Source organism: Plectrocnemia conspersa, unplaced genomic scaffold, assembly GCF_051122295.1.
Source record: "Plectrocnemia conspersa isolate PC_06_02 unplaced genomic scaffold, ASM5112229v1 ptg000008l, whole genome shotgun sequence".
Classification (NCBI taxonomy): domain Eukaryota; kingdom Metazoa; phylum Arthropoda; class Insecta; order Trichoptera; family Polycentropodidae; genus Plectrocnemia; species Plectrocnemia conspersa.
In genome coordinates, this window is record NW_028277172.1 from 13,999,482 (window position 1) to 14,023,960 (window position 24,479).

At 29.9% G+C, this 24,479-nt stretch overlaps 1 protein-coding gene across 2 annotated transcripts in view; it reads left to right on the forward strand.

Moving 5' to 3' along the window:
• The first annotated feature begins 522 nt into the window (after positions 1 to 522).
• Positions 523 to 24,479, forward strand: part of LOC148233066 (glycine receptor subunit alpha-4-like) — a 58,788-nt gene continuing 34,831 nt past the window's right edge. For both annotated transcript variants that reach the window (XM_088189832.1, XM_088189833.1), the window contains exons 1-2: positions 523 to 999; positions 17,629 to 17,705. In XM_088189832.1, the coding sequence (XP_088045958.1) occupies positions 950 to 999; positions 17,629 to 17,705 (127 nt within the window). In that variant the 5' untranslated portion in view covers positions 523 to 949. The remainder of the gene's footprint in view (positions 1,000 to 17,628; positions 17,706 to 24,479) is intronic.

Below are 24,479 nucleotides of genomic sequence, written 5' to 3' on the forward strand. Positions count from 1 at the left end.
TTTTAAATTACAACAAAAGAATTTCCGCTAGTATTAAATCAAATAAGACTATCAGTAAAATCAGTTTATAATACGATTAGGGTTTGAAAGTTGAGTTTAAATTTGTAGTGTTCGAAAGCATCGTAGCGAGTTGTTAAGAGTATATTATTGCAGAAAGTTGTAGTCATCTAATAACCTAATTAGGTCCTATTTTTGGATGAAAAAAATCCACCCTCTATGTTTGTATGCACATTATGCAAAAACTGTGTTTCTTGTGAGAGCGTCATTATGTAAGTTGCACAACTAAAACTTTCGTTATGCATCTCCCAACGGATCAAATCCTGCACTATTGCCACTAACGCGAATCTTCTTTCAAACCTTCCCCAACATCTATCGGAAAAGATATAGCTCCCACGATTTACTAGAGACCAAATCTCTGGCAGGACCGTCCGGGTACAAGATATATCTGGACCGTACACGCACACATATGCACGTGTATATATTTTTATCTATGCAAAATAAAATTGTCGCGGCGGCCCTGCTCGCGAGTGTCGCGCGCAAATCGCGAACCACGAAGGTTCCGCCCGTGACCTAGCGCCGCCAGTTTGTTGCCAACCCTCGCTGAAAACAGGCGCCCCCGAAACCCAACCCTAAAAAGTCATTCATTCATTGAAAGTCGGTCGCCGCCGGCTGACGCCAAACGTCAAACGGAAATCGTTTTTAAATATCGGCCGTAGCACCGAAAAAAGTGACCATGTTGGCGATACGTCAAAATTTAATATCTCATTACTAAATTAATCAAAATAAAATGATCATTTTATTCATTCGTATCAACTTGAGTTGTAATAAAATGACACAAAATGTGGTTCGGTAGAAAAATAGGCGAAGATGACAATAAGTGCTGTGCGTCCGTATAAGAGTGAACTCGGTTGAGTGTTAATTTTAAAATTAATTATTTATATTAGAGAAGATGTCGTTCAACACAATCACTGTGTGCGCATGCGCACTGTTATTTACAAGGTAAATATAATGGCTTTTTTTTGTTATTATCGTCTAATATGGTTTCATTCACATTGTTATATTTAGGTAGATATAATACTATCTATTAGAGGGTCGCAAAAATCAAATTATTCAAAGTAGTTTCTTTGACTGCCACTTTATATCTGTCTTCCACAGAACCGGTTTCTGTACAAAGGTTGCGATTTTATTTTACTAATATTTTTTAAATAACTGTCAGTTAAGTTGCAAAATTAAATATATGCACACATATCAATAGCATAAGTTGGTAAGTAATACCTAAAAGATTTAGGTCTGAATCCCATAATGTATATCGTGTCTGGGAGATTGAAATTAGTGATTATTATATAGTTATAATTCTAGTGGATCATCACAATTTAGGTTTTCTTAGATTTTTCTTATCTCACAGACGAATAGCGTGATAAATAAAAAAATCGATGCACACGTGCACACTGACACCTATAGATTATAAGATGTAATAATAGTTTAAATTATTAAAATACATATATATCACTGATTTACAGACATTGATTTCAGTCTGGTGTCACACTACATAATTAGTATTTGTTGAATGTATTAGCTCCATATTTTATCATGTTGCATCGGAAGATTTACAATTAAAAAACAATTAACTTCATATATCTATATATTTATGATGGAAAATAGTTAAAGAAATACTAGAAATGGTAAATTGGTAAACATCTCAATTTGAAACATAAGTTATAAAACGCAAAATATTAAAAAGTAACATAATAAAGATGAAAGTTTATAATTGGTAATTTCCAAATCAATGTATAAAAAATAAAAAAGTAATTATTAGTTGTCAATAAATTGATTTTTACAATGCATAGAATGCATCTTCACAAAATTAATTTTCAAGGCTCTTTTCAGAATTTACAACTAGAAGTAATTGATTTACTATTCAATTAAATTAATGAAGTTACCAGAGTTTTATAACGGACTTCAGCTCAAATGAAAACTGTATTTGCCAACTTATATGAACAATATGTGAACAAACATTACTGCAATTAATAATATGAAAAAATAAACATTGAAATATATTTAATTAAAGACTACTTCCGTATTTTCCAGTTGGCATCATAAGTTTCTATATTGAATTCACTTAATTGATAAAAAAAATGCATAATTTAATTAATTATTAAATGTCATGTCCCCACTACAAAAAAAAACTCAAAACCAACAGCACACCTCAAAATCACTTATATTTATGTGATACAACGGTTTTTATAGACACGATTACTGCCATAGTTTCGTCAGATATACATACATAAAAAAATATCTAAAATAGTTCTAAATGGGGGTTATTAAAAATCCCATTCAATACAGAAATAACATGTTTATTGTGGGCAGTATTATGAAGAATTTTTATTTTTTAGATATTTGCTTAATTCTTACTATACTGCTTACATACAGTTAAATCGTTAATCAGCGATTTACTTTCTAATTAGAGCTTATTCATAGTATCCTATCAGTATATTCTTACTTTTTAGGCGTTTCTTGGTATCGATTTTAGTCAATTCAATATGATTTACAGTATTTAATTCTAGCCTAACTTAACAATATAAATATATAAAATCATCAACAGCTTATTGACTATTGTTACCTAGATTTTTAGAATTTATCGTATTGTGAAACATTCCTTAGTTTTTGAATTACATTGAGAGTCACTACACCATTAATGTAATAGATTCAATACTATTTTCTGAAAGTTCTTTTTTTCTATAATTAAAATCATGCCCAGGAGCTTTATCATAATTGAGATTGTTTTTAAGAAAAAATCGTAAAGTTATAATAGTGCTTCTAAGATATACAATATATTACTAATAGTTTGGGTGATATGAATAATTAGCAAAATAATACTTTCCACTTTCTGCTTTGTTGCTTTCCAAATGAAACAGGTGAAATTAGATTACACTTATAATATATATAATGCTTCATTACATATTGTATCATAAATATATTTTAAATATCGCACATCACTCGAATACATAAAATCAATTAAAATAACTATTCATGCTGAGATTTTATATTTTAAATCAATGTATAATTTATATACAAAATAAATTATTGCATCCTTGTGTCAAAATTCAGTGAAATATTTGGAGTAACACTTAACTGTAGATAATAATGAAAACGACTGTAACAAATAAAATGCATATTCTAGCAAAAAAAATCTTCACAATGAACAATTTAATCTTATCAACTTTTTAAATGTATAGTCTTAATAAAAATATTTAACTTAAAATACTTTAAACAAAAAGATTAATTGAATCAAATTGCATGATTTCAATTATCCAAAATACGCAAACGAATATCAAATACACTAACTATTTTTTAACCACAAATATAAAATAATTTAATTTATATATAAAATTCAACTTATGCTGTATTGTTATAATCATAAAACTGACTGAGATATGTTCAGAAAAGACTTAAACCAAAAGATTAAATTATATGTATCTTTAAAAAAATATTAAAGAATTAGATCAGGAAATTAAGCAATTAACAAAAACAAATCAAACTGCAGTTTGGAATAATTTTCCTTATGAAAACACAGTTGAAAAAAAAGAAAAATCACACATTAATGTTAACTAATAAAAATCAAAAAAAAAAAAAACTGCTAAAACAGTTGCAGCAAATCAAATCAAAAAGAGAATTAAATTGAATAAAAAGCTAAGGATTATTAAGAAATAATTAAAACAACGAATACAATACTTCGCCAATGAAAAGCGAAAAACGGGCTAGAAGCGATAAAAATAAGGCCAAAATCTTTCTGCTCACTTAAATAATGAATTTACACCATTTAATATCTCTACTATTGTGACATTTTATGAAAGGGCTATATAATATGATCTTGAAGCAAAAGAAGTTATGCAAATAATACGTACAGACATCGATTCAAAGAAGGCACAATGTTTTGAGTCGATAACTGGCAAAATGTAAGTAATCAACTTTATATATAATGCTATATTAAAATTTCACTACTTTCCCACGTCTTGTAAAATTGCTAAAATCATAATGGTACAGAAACCAGAAGTATAACATATAGAAGTAAATTATTATAGAAAAATTAGCTGACTGCCCATAGTGGTAAAAGTATTCAAAAAAATATTTCTAAAACGTTTGCAAAACATAATCGAAGAATAACCCAATTACAAACCATCAATTTGCTTTTAGAAATCAATATAACACGATAAAAATAGTTCATAAAATTGTTAAAAATATAAACAATGATTAAGAAGAAAAAATATAGACATTAGCCAAACATTCAACATGGTGTGGCATGAGGGTCTGCTTTATAAACTGAAGTTATCTCTCGTTACAAAACGTAAAAAAAAGTATTTGAGTCGTACATAAAAGGAAGATATTTCCATGTAAGGGTTAAAGAGGAATACATGAATCTAAATGAAATCAATTTAGGAGTGGCACAGTGTAGTGTACTGGGACCAATAGTTTATTTGAATTTTACTGCTGATCTCTCAAGAACAAGACGAACAACAATTGTGACATTTGCGGACGAGAAACTGTCTTGACTTTGCATGTAGATCCACTGACAGATTACTTTCACGCTGAACAGAAAACATTGCCCTCAAGTGTCTTTAAATGGTCATCCATTTAATGACACACGGATAGAAGACTAACGTGATGAAAGCACATCTTCACCAAAATATGATGTCAGATGTACTAGATGATGAATATTCACAAAACATAGACAAGCTTTGCCAACTCTTTAATGTGAACAGGGTAATAATTTAATTTAATTTAATTTAAATAGAATAGAAATCTAGCTTAAATACATTTCAGAACTTCGTTCTAAAAGGTTTGCCACCATTATGGCCCTTAGACCGATGTTTATTATAAAGATCGTGCTTACCACAATAATAAAATCATAATACACAAACAATTAATCAGACGCATCTTGACATACATATGCCTGCTTGGTGTGAAGTAACTCCAGGCAGACAATTAATTTTAATCATAGTGAAATAATACATATATAACAAAAAAATGTATATGTTAGCAAAAAACTTACTACAAGAGAATACTATATAAATGAATACAATAAAAATATACCAAACATTTTTTTGCGATTTTAATAACAAAAATATCACTATTTCTATTTGTATAAATCATTATTATAATTAAAGCCAATTATGAGCCTTAAAAGAGTGAAAATGTACCATATATCATTGTTTAATATATTAAATCATAAAAGATTTTAAAGGTATTTTCAGGAAAATTTTAAATACTAACGAGACATCACTATATTATCAAAGTGACTTTACATCTTGTTGTACAGGGTAATTATAACACTTTTTAATTAAACACCCAACTCAATCACACTCTATTAATAACATAACGGCACTAGGCGCGCCACTCACCTCGCAATTAATTTATTAGTTAAATAATATAATATATTTATATTAATGCGCGTTTAATACTTCTCATTGGAAGCTATCGTGTTTTTAATTGCCAAAACTCATCATTGTCTCTGTATTTAAGCTTAGATGTCGGCCAAATTTTCAAGGCCAAAAAAGAAAAAATCAAGGTTTGCCTCCCGTCTATTTTTGACCAGGAGCACGTTTTGTTCTCTATTGTTATCATCATACACACACATTAGCGCAAATCGAAAGGTTAAGCTTAGGAAGCTTTCGGTTAATGGGTTCGGTTGAATGAATAAAAATTGCTAAGTCATTTGGTGGTCGTTTATTATCGAAAAAATAGGAACTTCCTGGCGAGAGTGACGGTTCCTGTTTCGTGTTTTGATAACAGCAAAGGTATAAATTTTCAAGTACATGTGTATATGTTTGTGTGTTTTTTGGCAATGATTGTGCAATAAATGACGTATATGCGTCACGGTGTCAGAAAACGACTATTGAAACGACGACAAACACCGCTCGTAAACGCGAAAATGTGTGATATATGGATGTATATCTTATTTTTGTAGTTTGTAGTTTTATTGTTGTTATAAATTTAAAGCTAAGGTACTTCGTATTAAAAATTGATTGATGGTTCAGATAGTTTAAATACAAACTTATGTTTTGATCTTTATCCTATACGCATATTTTTAAGACCTAATGGAAATAAACTGAATCAATACATTTATAAGCTCAATTTTTTTATATGTTCAAGTTTGATTAAAACTACGGCAGTTATCATGTTAATAAATATCCCAAATAAAAATAAATATATGATCTATAACATTTTAATATCTATATTATAAAACATTTTAAATCTCTAAAAATTACGTTTTTTTATTTTTTTTTTAGAATTGCCGCTATTTAGCAACTGACTGTGAAAATAATAATAATTTTAATAAATATATTCTTGCTATGATTGTCGGGTGATTCAGAACAACCATGTTTATGCAATTCGATCGATCGTCTGGCTAATCTCGATGATTTGGAGTGGAAACAGACTCTTTGTTATTATCGAATAAATATATTGGACTGTATCTGCATAATACTTTGTCATAAGATACATTGGAAATACCGGGCTCCAATACTTGCTCGACATTTTAGAGCCTTTGCTTAAATTAAGAAAAAAACTTTATTCCTAGAAAGTCCAAGAGATACAAATCAATCAAATGATAATATAAGATTCCTGCATGTTTTTTAATACTAATTTCGTCACAACGAATACGGGTGGTCCCGACACAAATTATATTGTGTATTTCAAGTAAATTGAAAAAATCAGAGATTTAAAATATATAAAATATATTAAAACTTTCGGTTATTTTAAATAATTGTATATATACATTTTGTTGCTTTTTAAACATGTAAGATACTACGATCTTATTAAGTTATTTTTTAAATATTAGTATTTACGTATATACACAGTTACAAGCGAAAAACATTTTTTATGGCATATCTTATGATTTTAATATTTATTTATAACTAATAACTAATAAATTACTGGATAATTTTAAACTGTATATATTTTTTGAAAACATTTATTTCAATATGATGATATTGTTTATATTCATTTTCGTGTATACATATGTTTTATTTTGATACGATGCAGAGAAGAAGAAAATAAAACGTTAATGGTTACAAGGTAAAAAAAACAGAAAACGTTTTATAACTTGAATAAAAAAGAAAGCTAAAGTATTAGGTGTTATGGTTTAGAGTACGCTCGGGATAAGGATTCCGGTTTGTTATTGTGTGCGTGAACTGTGTGGCTCAAAACAATTTCGCTCAGAATATTTATTTTTTTTATTTTAAAAGAAAATATATGTTTATTTAACATACATACATCTGAGCTAAGTTGGAAATTTCAACGGACAATTAAAAATATATTATATAATCGAAGAAACCAAACATTGATGTCATTAATTAAATATTTGCAAAATTCATAATCTTTCACTAGTCAAAAAAATAATTAAATCTTTAGCTATTGTTCAAAAGCAAAAAGATATAATATGGGGAAAGAAATTATTCGCAGATTGTTTAATGGCTCGACGACTCTATTAAATTATTAGAAACCATTGAATAAATTAAAAAATTATCATTGGCGCAACGATAAGAATAATAACTTTTTTAAGCCTTACAGAGAATAGTGTAAAAAAACCAACAACGTACGGATTAATAGAAAAATAATTAAAATATTTGAATCCACGGGTAATAGAACGAATAACTTACAGTGTATATTTGAAGCCTTGATATTAATTAACCCAGATATGCCCAAGAAATTTTGTTCTCTTAAAATTTAATTTATAAATAAAAAGCAGTGGCATGAGTTTAGTGACCTACCCATGGGACAGTGGGAATATCTGGGTTAAACCAATATCAACACAAAATTATTTAAAATAAATCACTAGAGAAGATCGAACTTCTGTGCCACACTGCACTTTAATGATGAATACCAGCGTTGACGAATCAGCGACTGTCCTAAAACGAGAAAGCGAGACAACGAAGTACACGCTACATTGCTTCTCCCTCTCATATACATGTAAACGCACACAATAACAAACCGGCATCCTTATCCCGAGCGTACTCTACTATACTTGCACGTCTACCGCTGTATCACGATATGCACTAGCCTAATGCGTTACAATATACTAATAATTTGTACCTAGAAATATGTCATATTTCATATACGTTAATCGCAGCATGACAGACGTTAGCCTAATGCATTACAGCGGGGTAAACACAATAAAAAACTATTATATAGTAAGACATTAAAATCAAAGTCTGTGAATCAGTGACATATATTTTAATTTATATTACAGCTTACAATCAATAGATTATGCCCTTAATTAATTATATTTTAATTATTCATGACAATATTTATTCTTAAGAAAAGGAAAATGTATAAAAATCTAATCTGCAATGATCGATTGATCGAAGTCTTTCAAGTCAATGATCAGAGATAACTGTGATGACAAATGAGAAATGCTGAGCTTTATAATACTGATGAAAATGTATTCGGATATGTTTCACTGATACAATTAGTGATAATATATTTATACTACTAAAACTATAACTTAACTAACAAATACATATTTATTGTAACATAAATATATACTATGTACATTAAAATATTCCAATGCCAATAATTAATAACCAAGAAAGAATTTTACAAGCTGTACTTTTTTTTTATAGTTTTGTAGGAATGAAACTCTATGTCAGTTTGTTCCGAGCCTTAAGTTACATCATTACTTATTCTAATCTAGATAAATTATAGCTTATTAGAATATATTTTTTCATTCCTGAAAAATATTTTTAAGCTTTATATAATCTTTTAATTAATAGTTTTACTATTATCAACAAGATTTAATTATAATTATGTGCCATATTATTGTTAAACGCTTTATTACTGCAATATTTCACCAGAAAATGCGGTCGCTCGCGTTATTTTATGGCGTTTGTTTTATAATATAGCTCATATTTTTTTATTTTGCTGGATATATATAATACTCATAGTAGTTTTAAATACTTCCAAAAAAAGAATATGCAAAGATAAGTAATGTGTATTTACTGAAATAAATTGATTTTACTGAAAAGTTTATGTATTAATTTTGTAGGGTAGAATATTTACACAAAAAGTAATGAAATTCAGGGAATACCCAATTTTGCCATCCATATAACAAATAACATATTTGCATAATAGCAACAAAAAATACTATGGAGGATTTGAGTGACTATATAGTGTTAAAAAATTACTCATAAATAGACTAGTAAAAGTATTTTTGACAAATAACGTGAAAAACATAACGTACTAGAGAAATGAAAGTATAACTTATTGTTGTAATTTTTAAGATATTGTTTACTAGATATTAAGATCTCATTATTAACATAATGTGTAATGCTGTGTAACCGTTTACTTATTTTTTCCAATTTAAATACTTGAACAAACTTGACCGTCCATGACATCAAATCGATACACCTTCAAACTTTCCACTACAAGTCAGTTCCTTGATCTTTAGTAGTCATCGCCGTCTGTCTATAGTCTATCAAGATGACGCAGTCTGGCACTGCCCTAGACCACAAAGATATACTCGCCTCGACGCGCTGACATTAACACAGATTGCACCTCTAAATCTGATCGAAGCACGCACGATAAGACCAAGTGCACTAGATACCGTGTGCAAAAATAAGCGTCCGACGTCTGTTTTCGGTTAGGGAAAAGCGGCAATAATAGATGGCGGACGCGTATTGACGTCAATATGCGTCAATTGCGAAATATCTGTTATGTTCGGCCAATTGTCATCTATCTAAGTGCTAAGCATCGTCCTTTAGATTTGATCAATGGCAGTAGTCGATCGAGCGCACAACAATAACATGTTTCATGAATCGACGGCAGATGTCAACCTATTAAACATATAATATATCAAGTTTTTCTTTAATTCAGAATTCATTTAGAAGGTTTGAAAAATAAGTATGCTACTATTCACTTCCTACTACTGTTGTTTATATTTTCTATTTATATATTACATATATTTTTTTGAATAAATGTTTAAAATTAGCAAAAAATGTCTATGCAACTCAGGGTTTCTTATTGTGAAAATTTAAAATCCTAGAAAAGTTAATCAATTATTTTTTTATTGAATTTACTATTGTCGTCAAAAAAAAAACAAAAAACTAATATTTTATTTTTAAATAAGAAAAACAAAACAATTGTGTGATGTTAAATTATATTAAGAAAGAAACAAATTTTTGAAGCAAAAACAAATTTTTGATACTTTGAAGCATTTATTTTTAAGAAGGAAACAATTCTTTAAGCATTAATAAAAGTATTAGCTACACAGTAGAATACATAAATGTATGAATAATTTTTCAATTTATATCGTGTCTGGGAGATCATTTTACAATATTGATTATCACAGATTAAACTTTCCTAATTTTTTATAATTTCAAATAAATAATTTAAATAAAATCGAGCTGAGTGTTAAGTGTTTCTTATCGAGAATTTGCATAGCCTTTTTTAAAAAAATTGTACGAATATTTTTTAAATTGTATGTTTTACAATTGCTGCATTTTTTATACCGCTGCATAAGAAAGGGTGTATCCGTGTCAGATGTTTGAAAATATGCATACTTTCTTGGAGTCCGGAAGTATTTGAATGGCAAAACTATTCTAACCTTAGCTTTGGTAATTTAAGAACTATATTGATAATCAGATAATAAAAAACCGCTTCGCGCGAGAATCGGCAGATTGTAAAAATATATGGGGGCTTTCCACAGAGTTACGCCTTAAAATTTGTCTGTCTGCGTACATCAATCTTGTTTTTTCTAGAGCTTTTTTATTTATTTTGCTCGAAATATGAAAATGTAAAGCAGAAACAGCTGTTATTAACATTTTTCTATACATTCAGAAGCCTAAAATTTATTCGTAATCCAAAGCTCTGTAATCAATCAAAGAAAATCGATCCATTTTGGTCCTTCGATAATTCGCGTTCATTACAACAAATCATCATCCTATTGGAGTGTGTTATATTTAACCGTTTGTATGCCACGGACTCTAAGAAAGCTCTATCGAGTTCCTATTAAGCTCTCGCAAAAATTCGCATTTATACTTTGAAATGATATAACAAGACTCTATGTACATCTATGGAAAAACGTTTAAAATTATTACCACTCTATAGCTTTCATAAAATGACTAAAATTAAATGTTAACTTCTTAATGTCGTCAGGGCTGTCACAAGCAATTTGTGCCTTTATAATTTTTTAACAATGGCTGGCATTACGGTCGTATATTTGGCACATAAAGGGTTAACGATCACCCAATTCTTTGTTAATAAATAATATAAATGTATTTATAACAATATTTTATATTATTATAATCATATGATTATAAAAATGCAGAATATTTTTAATGAATAAAACGTGTCTAAAATTATCATATATACTATAATTATAGATATTTTCAATCATCAAACATTCTTGATAATTCACGAAAAAAATCGAAAAGTGAAAATAAATTCTTATTTTTCAAGAAATGGAAAACATCAAGAAACCAAACCATATGAATGAAAAATCAAAAAACAAAAAAAAAAACACTATTTGTAGGTGTTGATTGCGATTTTAACCATATTGGACTATCGCCTGTCATGTTACAGAGGAAATTTACAACACATGTGAAATCACTACCTAATATATTTTGAGTCTATAATTAAAATATCTTATTTCATTGATTAGGAGATGCGTGTATTTTCCTGTTTTGCGATTTCTGAATTCAGGGTGCGATTTATTATATGGCATTTTACAATCTATATAGCGTCTCAAAAATATAAGCTGCTTGGAAAAAAATCTTGGAGTCAATAGTGCAATAATATTGTTTAAAAAACGCTGAATCACTAAATCTACTATAGCTTTGGCGCTATTGTCAAATCTTCTCGTGATCTAATTAATGAAAAAAAGTTGTAAAAATGTTTTTAGTTACCTATATATAGGGGATATGGTTAAAACAGTTTTTCTGCGATTAGTAACAATAACACCCTACAAGAATTTCTAAGCGCATCGTTCACTTTTGAAAGTGACATCTATATATTTTACTATCGTTATATTGACAATTTTTTTTTAAGAATAATAATAATTTATCTTAAACTATCTTTTGCCACCCCTGAATCTGCAATGGCGTCACAACGAGCCGTGTAATAGTCCGTTCATGATGACGTCCGCAAATAATTGCTATTGACAATCGAAGCAGACACACACAGGTGATGCAAGAGCACCACGGCGATGATGTACTGTTGTCTCGTCGTCCCGCTTGGCAACGGGCCAGATAGCCCGGGATACACCTCGGGATCACGCCGCTAACACTATCACGCCAACAAACGAGAGTTTTTACAAGTGAGATTATTATCTAACCAAAAATACCACTTTGCGGGAGAATCCCGAAAGCAATGATTATTCGAGGACAACTCGGCGGGCTGGGTGGTGGGAGGTACATCTTGAAAGTAAAAACAAAATATTTAATAATATTCCTCGTCGTCGCACGACGACGGCAGTGATATGATATGAACGTTTTAATAACTGATATTTTGTCGGAATTGATTTATAATATTGCTTAGAAAAAGTTTCGTGTGTTTTTTTTAAATGAGAACATTCGCACTTGAGAACGTCTTAAAGATCTAAAACCAGCAAATGAACAACATGCCAACTGCATATTTCTATGGTGATTAAAGTATACGCCACATTAAGAAAAGTTAATCCATGCATTCGGGTGTTTCCGTTTCTGACCTGGGTCAATGGCAATTTGTTGTAATTGATCGTCCCACCGAAAAAGGGCAAACAACAAAATGTATTTAATACTACAACCAGGGATAACTTCCACTCAGCACTTTTACTCTGACACTTCCTTTTAAGAACTGTCTCCTAGAGATTTGGATTGGCATCTATACTAAACATCCACATCGGAGTTCAATGGATCAGATCTTGGACTTAAACCAATGGGAGACTGACATCGCAGAAGCCGCCGCTTCTCTCTTCGCGTCCACTGGTCCAGCTCGACATCCGTAATTTAGAGAAAATCTCTTTGGAGGTGCCTGCAGCCTACGTCTCAACCGCTGTATAACATATTATATATTTTTGTCTTAACAGAAATATGTCCCTTTAAACTTTAATCTACTGGGGAAAACATTGCTCATTTGTGAATGACACCGACAATTAACGTCGATTGAGTCACAAATTATGTCAAACTGCTTTGTGCATTTTCCATGCTGTCAAAAATTAGAGCAAGAAGTGAAATCTTCTTTTTCACAAAAAAATTGCGACGACCATGTATTTTGAGATTAAACTATAGTTCCAGCAGCGTTTTACGGATCTTATTGCAAGTGCAAAAGACATTTCCATGCTTCAAAGTCCATTTGACTACAATTGAGAAGCTCCCACCTAACCTTCAATTGGAAGTGATGATATGCTAAAAAAACAAATTTATCAGAAAAAAGTGTACTTCAGGCGATGAATTTGGTCAATTTAGAACGAATTTTCGTGTGCGCAATTTTCGTTTGCGAAATAATCCGGTCACCTTCATACCTTTGTAAAAAGTATTTTTTGAAAATAAATTACGTTAAATCGAAATATAGGTCAACATTAACAGACGACCATCTGCAGTCAATTTTGATGATAGGAAGTACTAACTTCGTGCCCCAGATTGATAAAATATTATTGAAAAAAACATTTTTCTCAATAATCGATTATTAATATTGCCGTTGTTGACAGATGTCATCTGCGATGATATCCAATGATATCAACCCCCCCCCCCATGTTGTGACATAACTTAACAATAAATCATTATGATTAAAACGACAATTATTATATTCTATTAATTTTCAATTATACAATAATACGAAAATTTTGACTGTTTCCATAATATCTTCATTAATAAATGTTAATATTATATTTCATTATTTTTTTATAAATATATTCGCAAAACCTGTATGAATATTTTTTTAATCATTATCGTTGTCTAATAACATATGATAAATTGTTTTCATCGTTATCCTAATAAAAATAAAATAGATTAATATATATTTATTTATCAAATCTAAATGATATTTAATATTTTTTAATCTGATTTTTTTGTTTGTATATTTAACTATTAGATATTTAATCATATAAAAAAGTTTGCTAACGCTGTTTTAATTTATTTGGTTAAATATACCATTTTAAACATTTTTATTACTACTGTAAAATATTGTAACATGCGTTACGTAATAAATATAATAAATATATATTAAATTATTTTATAAAAAATGCAAATTTTACTGTGTTACTCTATGTTGAAAACTCTTGATTTTTTAATCTTTTTAATCAAAAAAAGATTTTCTTCGAAATCAATTTTTCACTGATTTTTGCATTAAGAGATAAAAAAAAATCAATTAGGCGACCAATTTGAGCGTTCAAATGGTTAATAAACAATGTCTGGCGATTGATACATACATTTTTATTTTTTGTACAATATTTTATAATTTCAATTGATAAATAATCCCTTCAGCTTTTACTGGTATTTTTTTATTAACACCTTAATCTTAATGCTTAAAATATTAAGAAGCAATATTTTACTTAAATTATTATTTATTTATTATAAATAATATACTTTATGTAATCAATGTGTTGACCTAGCGTCTTCAAAGACGACATCGATCTACTTATAATCTAACTTCTGTAGACAATCAACAATGACTATCTTTGTGACATTGACATTTTAATTAATTTTATACTTTAAAAATAATGAAAATTGAAATGAATAACTAAATCCAGACAAAAAATCAAATATGTACATATTTTTTATATATTCGATTTAATCCTATTTAATTTTCATATGTAACATGTAAATTTCATTTTCCGCCAACATGCCAACGCCGCTGTCAAAAATTAAAAAGACAAAAATAAATTAACTTAAATTGTAAAAATAAATAAAAAACATTAGTCAAAAAATAGGTCACTTAATAACTCCCAGCAATGATACGCTTTTTATACCGACAAAAAATTAATATGCACGTATTATAAAAACATAGCAAGAACGCAACTGACCTCAGTTAATGCTAAAACTCTTTGCGTGCTTATTAATTATTTACGTCACTTAAAATTAATTTATACCAAATTAATTTTTGATTACCATAAAAGCATTTATTGGTAAAAAAATATGCTCAATACTTTGTTTATATTATTAACACTTTCTGAGCAAAAATAATTTTACAATTTCTTATCAAAAAATCGTATTCGTGCAATAAAAATTAACAATTATATATGAAATGTTGTTTTTTTATCAAATCGTAATTTTTTAAAGAAAATTTATAAATGCTTTTATTTTATTTGGGAGTAAGAAAAGCACTTACTTTTAAAAAACATACTAAGAATAATCTATTCAATTTTTTTTATATATTTAAATTAAATTAAGACCATCGTGACCCCAATGCGTCACGATGGTAAAATTCCCCGAGAATAGTTTGCTTGTCGACAGCACCCTTCAGTAGTTTGAAGAAATGTTTAACGACATAAACCTAAAAGAAAGGCGCTGGGATATAAAAACGGATAATATCCAAATATCGTCTTATAAAAGGTATATGAATAACCTTTTCTGAGCTTGTTCGATCAAGAGGGAGTATTTGGTTATACGGGGGTTCAAGAATACTGCGAAATAAAGTGTCATAGAATCTATGACACGTTATTTCAATGACATTGATGACGCGAATAACTGACGAATCGTCAAAATGAAATGCGTTTCTCATAACAAAGCCGAGCATCTTAAATCTTATTACCTGTTATATTACAGATGTATATTTACAATAATAATAATATTTTGTAATTATTAACCGTTTAAATATTTTTTTAAATAAACACACTTCAAATGTATGAGCCCTACTGTACATATAATGCATAAGTATACATGATAAGGAGTATAAATGAAAACGTTTCATACGAAACCCTCAAGAAAAACGACACACTGTAAGATTAGCTGTGTAAACTGAAAAACGCAACATGGCGTGTGGGTCAAATTTGACGCACGATTATTTTTTTCTTTCATTAAAAAAATAAATGCATACACACACACTTTTATGCAAATTTACAGAGAAATGTTTAAACGTGTGGGTGTGTATGTATGTTTATGGTATTTACGGGGTTAATAATACGCGCTGATAAACTACACTTTCATAAAACATGCCCCATTACTCGATCGTAAAAATTACATTATGCAAATTTTTCACGTGGCGAAGGAGGAGCGGTGGTATAAAACGTAGAATATTCACATAGAATGCTCGTAGACATGCTAAAAGATATATCGAATGGTTTTGCTTAATTAAATTGCAATTGTACTGTTCATTTTTGCTGTTTACATGCTACATTGTTGATCAAATATCATGGAATTATGAAGTGGTTTTAGAAAAAGGGAAAGCTAGGGAATATCTAATCTTAAGTAATCAAACGGAATTATGTCCTATTGATTACCTCAGATTAGATATATTGAATTCCACATTAATATGTAAAATGCATGACTTTTAATTTAATAAGCATGACTTATATCATCGCGTTATTGTGCTGGTTTACTTGATAAATTAAATTTATATTCCTATCGCTTAAAAAAAGTTATCGTATATTTTGTTATAAAGCAAAGCAACATCAGATATATGATTACGCTTATTCGCAGGCTTTGCGGGCAACAACTGTTATTATTTTTATTTATTCACAATAATAATAATAAAAAAAATGCTTATTTGCAATTGCCGAACATACTCAATAGAAACTTAATCAAGTTTCTTAAAGACTTAAATTGAATTGTTAGAAATAATAATAGTAATTAGTTTAAAAAGAAATACAAGGTTTATTAAATAGTATGAATTATATATGTACAAACGCATAATTTATTGAATAAAAGATAAATTATTGGTCTTAACCGCCTAATCTTTGGCCATGATTCTCGTATGTCATATAAAACACATTTTTGGCGATATGGAGGTATAATAAAATTAATATAAATAAATATGCTTATTTTCCAATCCCTGACCTTCACACAGGCAGTTACATATATAAACATAAATTGAAAAATAATTCAAAAGAGTGTATGTAATAAAACATATATAAATTCACAATAAATAAATATTTATTGCCTATTTTTTCAATTTCCAATCGGCAATTATTTAGCGTGTACATATATTATTATAACGACCATAGTCGATTTTGTTAAGAGTCAATGGGGTATGGCCATATTTTATAAATCTTTATGGCCAACTCACACGATTTGACAGTTCGTATTAAACGCCGAAGTAACTTTAATTACAATAAAATTATACTTAGATTAGGCATAGACAAATTATTTTGCTTCTAAAAGCAAAACAAATATAGTTTTAATTGTTGTATAAGATAAAACGAAGGTAATTAATATTTTCCCATTACTAACATTTACGCGCTAATTTTTAGTTTACATATTAATATTAAATGTGCAACAATTTTCGAATTACGTACAATTTATGTAATTACTACATAAAATTATGATGTCTTTATAGCCTTGTCTACATGGCTTCTAAAACTCTGTTGTTGCTACTTAACCAACAACCAATATTATTAGATAAGCAATTACTCATAGTTATAGTTTTTGTATATTAAGCTGATCACTAGAATAATATATAATTAAATATATTAATCAATTATTTATTAATTATTTCCAGTGCCTTATGCATCCCCAACGGTTCGGAGAGTCGAGACTTCGAACTGGATCCGGATTACAACAAAAATGTACCACCCGGTGAGTAGATAAAAAACAAATAACCATAAAATACATCATAAAGCAAAAAATCGATCGTTATACAAAAGGTCGTAAGTACACCGAAATCTCATACATAACAATGTGGAACATCAAACACTCGGCGATGAAACGCACGTCGGCCGTTATTATTATTATTTATATTGCCAACACGCACTATAAAATTACAAAACGTTAGCTCACGGCCAACCTATCCGCATTTCCGTAATTTTAGGGGTAGTAACATCCCCCAGTGTGGAATTTTCAGACCGTAACGTGGTGCTTAAGTTGCGTTGTGAATGGCCGAAAATAGAGCGCTTTTCACCTCACGTTTTAAAAAAACAACGACTTACTATCCGATCATTGCTTATCAAAAACACGGCCATATTTTACGTCAAACAAGGTCGCGCCCTTGTCGCTTTGTTTTGTAACTTATAAGTCATGGATATAGCCCTGAATGGATGATTTGTAAACGAAGTGTGTAATCGACGGAGGATTTTGGTTTTGAAAAAAATAATACGTCGAACGTTTGACAGTTATTATAACAACATATTTATTTACACTGAGAGGTTTTTTTTACTTATGATTTTGTAACATATATTTGTCGTAATAAATTTTTTATTTAATTTTGAATATTATATAAACATTTTAAAAATTCCGAAAAAGTTAAATATAGAAAAGAGTAATGATAAGTATATCGAACGTATATCCGTATCTTGTACCTTAGAGCAAATTTGTGGGACGTACACAAAAAGTTGTCATCTCCTTTTCACTTATAAATAATGATGAAATAGAGAGACTGACTCTGTTAAAAGGAATGGAGCTATAGATTATACATTGTGTATATATAATATTAAAATATTACATTTTTAAAATAAGCTTTATGGAGATATTTTAAAATACGATTGCGCTAAAAGATAGACTTAGGGTACATGGCATCACTTGGAGTTAAAGAAAAATATTTCAAAAATATTATTTTGACATAAAATACAACGAAATATCTATCTTAATAAAATAACAGTAGTCAAGTGCTATATATTTTCGGTGAAAACCGAATGTTTGGTCGGTCTCTATTATAAATATTTTATTTTTTAATCTAGTAGTTCATAAAAAATATTGGTATATTAAATGTACACAAACGTTAAATATCATTTCGCGTTAGTTTTAATTGTTATTTCGTGGTCGAAACAATTACATTAGCGACCTTTAAAACGAACGCACGGCTCCCCCTTTTTTTAATTAAAAATTTACTATTTTAAATAATCGAGTGTGTGTTGCCTCAAGTTTTTTCGCAAATTTATACGTCATCGCGCGATCAATCTTCGTTCGGGGCCGCATTTTCCGACTGGGCTCTGGTCAGTGGGCATCGCCGTTAAGGGGTGTGAAATTAATTCACGTCCTGGGCCGCAACGGGGGAAGGTCTCGCAGCACGCAACGACCTAATGTGCGTCTTTTTTATGCACGGACATAAAATAGCCCCCGTTTATTTTGGGAATAGCACGAAAAAGTATACAATAGCTCTAATGATTGCCACGGGCTATATAAACTATTAAAAAAAGCAAAAGAGCTACTCGACCTTCGGACACGTTCCGGCCTACCTAATTCTTTAGATATACTTTTTGATAATCTTAAACGGTAAAAAGAAAAACTACTTGTCAAAATTACAATATCACTAAATAATTACAAGTATTTATCAAAATAATTTGGATTTAATGTATTCTTAATTTAGATTAGTTATTTTAGTCGGAATAATTGCTGAAACATCAAATACCCATCACTGATAAGTCGTTTCAACCGTCAATGTAATTTTCAACATTCCTTAAATAATTCCTTAGTAATTGAATTTCGGCCGAAACCAATAATCGCTGCAATTACCGAATGAAAAATGAACCTAATGCACTGTTCCGAATCGAAAAGAGCGCATGCATGTTTTAACTACAGTTGGCAGCACTGCTTCGAGTAAAACATCATAGACTCCGCTATTTTTTGGCCATGACAGCACGTATGCCGTTTCGAATTACAACGGATTTAAGTATAATAAACACGTAATATGTAATTTGCATAAGGTGAACATGTCGGATAAGAAATTGGAGAGAAATGTACACGAAAGTTTTCACGCTTTTCTGAACGTCGACCGGTCACTTTGCCATTTTTCCCTTTTCTTTGTTGAAAAATAAATAGGGGGAAGCCATAAGTCACGGCACGCCTTGTTTACAATGTGTATGCATATTATTTTACCAACATTGTATTATTTATATATCACATATTTTTGCATTTTCGCCACACATGCGAATAATGGTCGTCAATCTAATGCGTTAAGACCGTTAATCATTATTTGCATGCCATCAAATTATCAACATGTTGTTGGCAAAGCAACAATTTATAAAGCATATAAATCATATTGATTTATTTGTTTTATATTTTTTAATAATTGCTACACAGTAATTATGAGACTTTGAAATTAATACAATATTTTTTAATATATGATAAAATTAGTATGCAAACAATATTTTTTAGATAAATAATTTCATAACAATAAGTAAATTTAAATTTATTGCATGATTTTTTATATACAAAAATAATATTTTCGGATTATACAACAATGATTTAAATTTTTATATTTATTTTCTTTTGTAATTGTTATTTAATAACATATAAATTAAAACTTTTACTACTACCCCCCTCCCCTATTTTTTTTTTTCTTTTAACCTCTTATTAATTTTAAACATTCATATTCAAGATCACTAGAAAACATACTCTTTCCATATTTATTTCCATCTTTCTAGTATTAAACCTGTCATTTTTTGCACATATGATTCAAACTACTTGTGTATTTTTTTACATTTTCCAGATCTATTTGGCCGGCGAAATTATCTTACAGTTTAGGCGGAAGTATTTTAAGTGCCCACTTAAAGTGACGTTAGAGCAGAGATGGAAATTTTGTATGCATGTCACAAAAGTTTGCGATAAGGCGTCAAGAAAGCTCAACTTCGTTATGCGGAGCGCGTGTCACTTAAAAAAATTATCGGTAATTCGCGTTTTGTGCGATACGCTAATTTGTAGCGTCTGCGAATATGGCTTCATTGGCCAAAATTCCAACGAAGCAAAGTATTTCCTGTCGTTGGAAAGGATTCAAAGAAAATTTCTCAGATATCTTTACAAGAGGGAGTATGGGTTGTATCCATACTTGTTCCTATTGCTTATTTTCTAAAAGCGGTGGAATACAAATCATTGCAATGAAGCTCTTTTTTAAGCTGCTAAGCGAATTGAAAATCTGAGATTTTCAGTTGCAGACTATAGATCGCTCTAGAGTCGCGATCGCGTCCCTTATTCTCGACCATTGCGGCCAAGTCGAAAGCATTTGAGAAAGCACTTCTTACACGAACCACTAAGCTCTTCAACGAGCATAAGAAACAAACTCATTTTTTTTAAATATTTTTTGATACTAATTATTTTTGTCTTATGCGCGCTTTGTTTATTTTTTTATTCTTTAACCACCTGAAATTTGAAATTAGTTTTAATGAATTTTGGTATCATTGAATCCAAGCTTTCTTTTGATAAATTCACATTACTATGAATATATATTTTAAGCAATATTGTTCCTACTATAAATCTCTAAGCACTATTTTAACCTTCATTTTTTATTAATTAAGATTTGTTAATCCATTTTGAAACTTAACCAAAATAATCCATTATTACAATTTTTTTTATTTTTTTTCTAACCATCAATGTATTTGTTTCCCAACCTACCCCGTAATAAATAGTAATTTCTAATCAATATAATCTGTGCTGTTTACAGATCAGCATCCAAAAGTAAATACAATAATGTAAATACTGTTGCACTTATTGCTATCAGTAAATTGTGAAGTAAAGAATCTATTATCGCTTCTGCCCAGCTCCCAACTTTACTTTTCACATGCGTCAACATCTTTACGACACGTCAAAAGAGTAGGCATATTAAAACCAATGGTTTCGCTCCAGCCTTGACCCGCTTCACAAACCATAACTTAATTCCTCACCAGGATTCGAGACTGAAAACCAGGGCTAACCAATTTCTGGGGCCTGCTACTCACGTGAGAGGCATTTTCCGTGTCAAGTTGAGCCGAAAAGTTAAAAGAAAATGTAAAAATGGCGTTAATTGCGAAATAATTTAAACCAAGGGGTGTACTGTGTGGAAGGAGGAGGGGAGGAGCAAGGCTAAGTTGGGTCAGGTCTTTCGACTTTGAAACGGCATCAGCACGCGACAATTTCTCCGGTAGCCACCAGTGGCACGAACCTTGGCGTGAGCCTGTTATGGTAATTCCGAACACCGCATCAATTCCAACCAATAAGGGTGGGCACTTGTTTAAACTAAAGACTGAATGGCATCTTTGGATGACGTAGATAAGCTTAATTTTGTCGGTTATAATCTATCCAAGACGTCGACTACCCTTTGAAGTAACTACTACACTACCCTATGTTGAATTTTCATTATCCTTTACTGATAAAATGCTTCAACCTGATCGGAAAAATATCCCTTTACGGCTGCTACAACTTTTTCGGTGAACAAAAATCGTTGCCCTCTAATATATTTTTAAGTTCAAAAATAGACGAAAGTCTGATGAAACCGGATCCGGTGAATTTAAAGGATGAGGTATCAATTCAAAGCCGTATTATTCACAAGTTGATGTGACAAGTTAGAATAGTATTGTATTGTCTTAGTTTGACAATGTAATCCATCAACAATATTCCTTTAGAATTCCAAAAACATAAGTGATCACTTTACCAGCAGAAGGCACCAGCATACAACATACCAACAAGGCTTTAATTCAGACTGAAAGTGGTGATATCACGATCAGTTGGACGACACCTGGAAATGAATACAGATCATTGATCAGCAACATCAACTATCACCTCACAGAATTTTTGAAATTCCCAACTCATTGTTCAAAATGTTTTGAATCCAATCATAGGACACGCCCACAACCTCTGATCTTCCATGATCATATCGTGAGCCAACCGATGTTTTCATCGTAAATTGCTATTGTTAGTCTTCTACTGCAATGATAATCTCAATGCTTTACCATCCATGTTTAAATTCAGCTGCCCACGTTTAACTATTGATATATCATATAAAGAATAAGTTGTATCCAAAATGTCTGCCAGGTTCAGGGCCGGTCCTAGCTTATTTAGCGCCACAGGCAAAAACTAAGTTCCCCCCTCCCCACATATACATATATACTACATAGTAATTGTTTATTGTATCATAATTATTTAAGAAATTTACGCATTTAAGACCTAAAAAATAGTAGATCACAGCGGTGAAAACAACTGTATGGTAACCACAGAACAAAGAATATAATAGTAGTTAAACAAAATATGCATAGAAAAGCGACAAAGTGCCGAGAGTAAAATATATCGTTACCTTGAGACTATCATCGAGTCGCTCTACTATAAAGGGAGGGGGCTAAAAAATATATTCTAAACCTTTGTTATGCTAACATTAAAAATATATAATTATTATAAAATTATAAAATCCATATACAATTAGTATCTATATATTTAAAAAAATATTAGAATATGTTTTGCAGTTTTAAACATTATTAAACATGGCGATTTTAAAACCCAGTGCAATTTAAATGCAGTCGAAAATAATGTATAAGTGAGCTCACCATAAAAATGTGTGTTATAACATTTATGAACTTAAATAAATCAAGATTATTTTCAACTTGCTCTACGAAATGATTTTGTTCTGCAAATTTGAAAAAAAATCTAATTGATTAGTGAGCGTACTCAGTAGATATTTTTAGCAACATTTTTTAACCCTTTAAATGCACAAATCGATTAAAGTCGCCTGATTGATTTTTTTTTTGACGCAAAAATCAGTATAAAAAGATTTTGAAGAAAAAACTTTTTTTGCGAATAAAATATAATTTCAAATTAATAAAAAATTTTAGAACACTTAAACAAAGTGAATTTTTATTTAAAAAAAAAACAATTTACGCCTTTATTTTTTGCCGCCCTAGTCCGGTGTTTTCAGTCAATGAACAGTATTTCAAAGACAATGAACAGTATTTCAGAAAATTCGAAAAAATCACCACTAAACTGATTATCGTAAAACATTGCAGGTAAACTAATGACATGAGCTCATACAAAATAATTGTGCTTCTAGTACTACCCTCTTTGTGTCGGGTTGTGAAGTTTTTATTTTTCCTCGTATTTGTGATATATTATGTATATATTCAACACACAATTAAAAAGTTTTTTGTATCCTTGTATAAAATATTGATTTTATCTATCTCTACAGATGCACTACTATATAGCAGTCGGATTACTCTCGCTAAAAGCAATTCCCAGTATTTCTAATTTCACTAAAATGTATTAAAACAATGGTTATGTTTATTTATAGGAACTCAATCATAACCAATACGATATACCAGAGGTATAAATCGGTGTTTAGTACTTGAAAAACCTGGTTTTGAATCCCATGTGATAATGTATGAGAGATCAGAATTATTGATTATTAATTAATTATAATTCCAATCGACCATCATAGATTATCTTTTCCTAGATTTTCCTTATCTCATGGATGAATTTAATATTTAAATTAAAGCCCCAATAACATTAAACGAAATACCAATTTCTAAACTAATTTTGAGAACGTAGGTAAATTTAATAATGTCATTTCTCAATTCTGAAATGCTAAGCGATAAATCATTTACTGAACAAATCTTAATTATCTTTTTAAAAAAATCACTAATCGATTTAATCGGTTAAAATATTTAAATAGTTCACGAA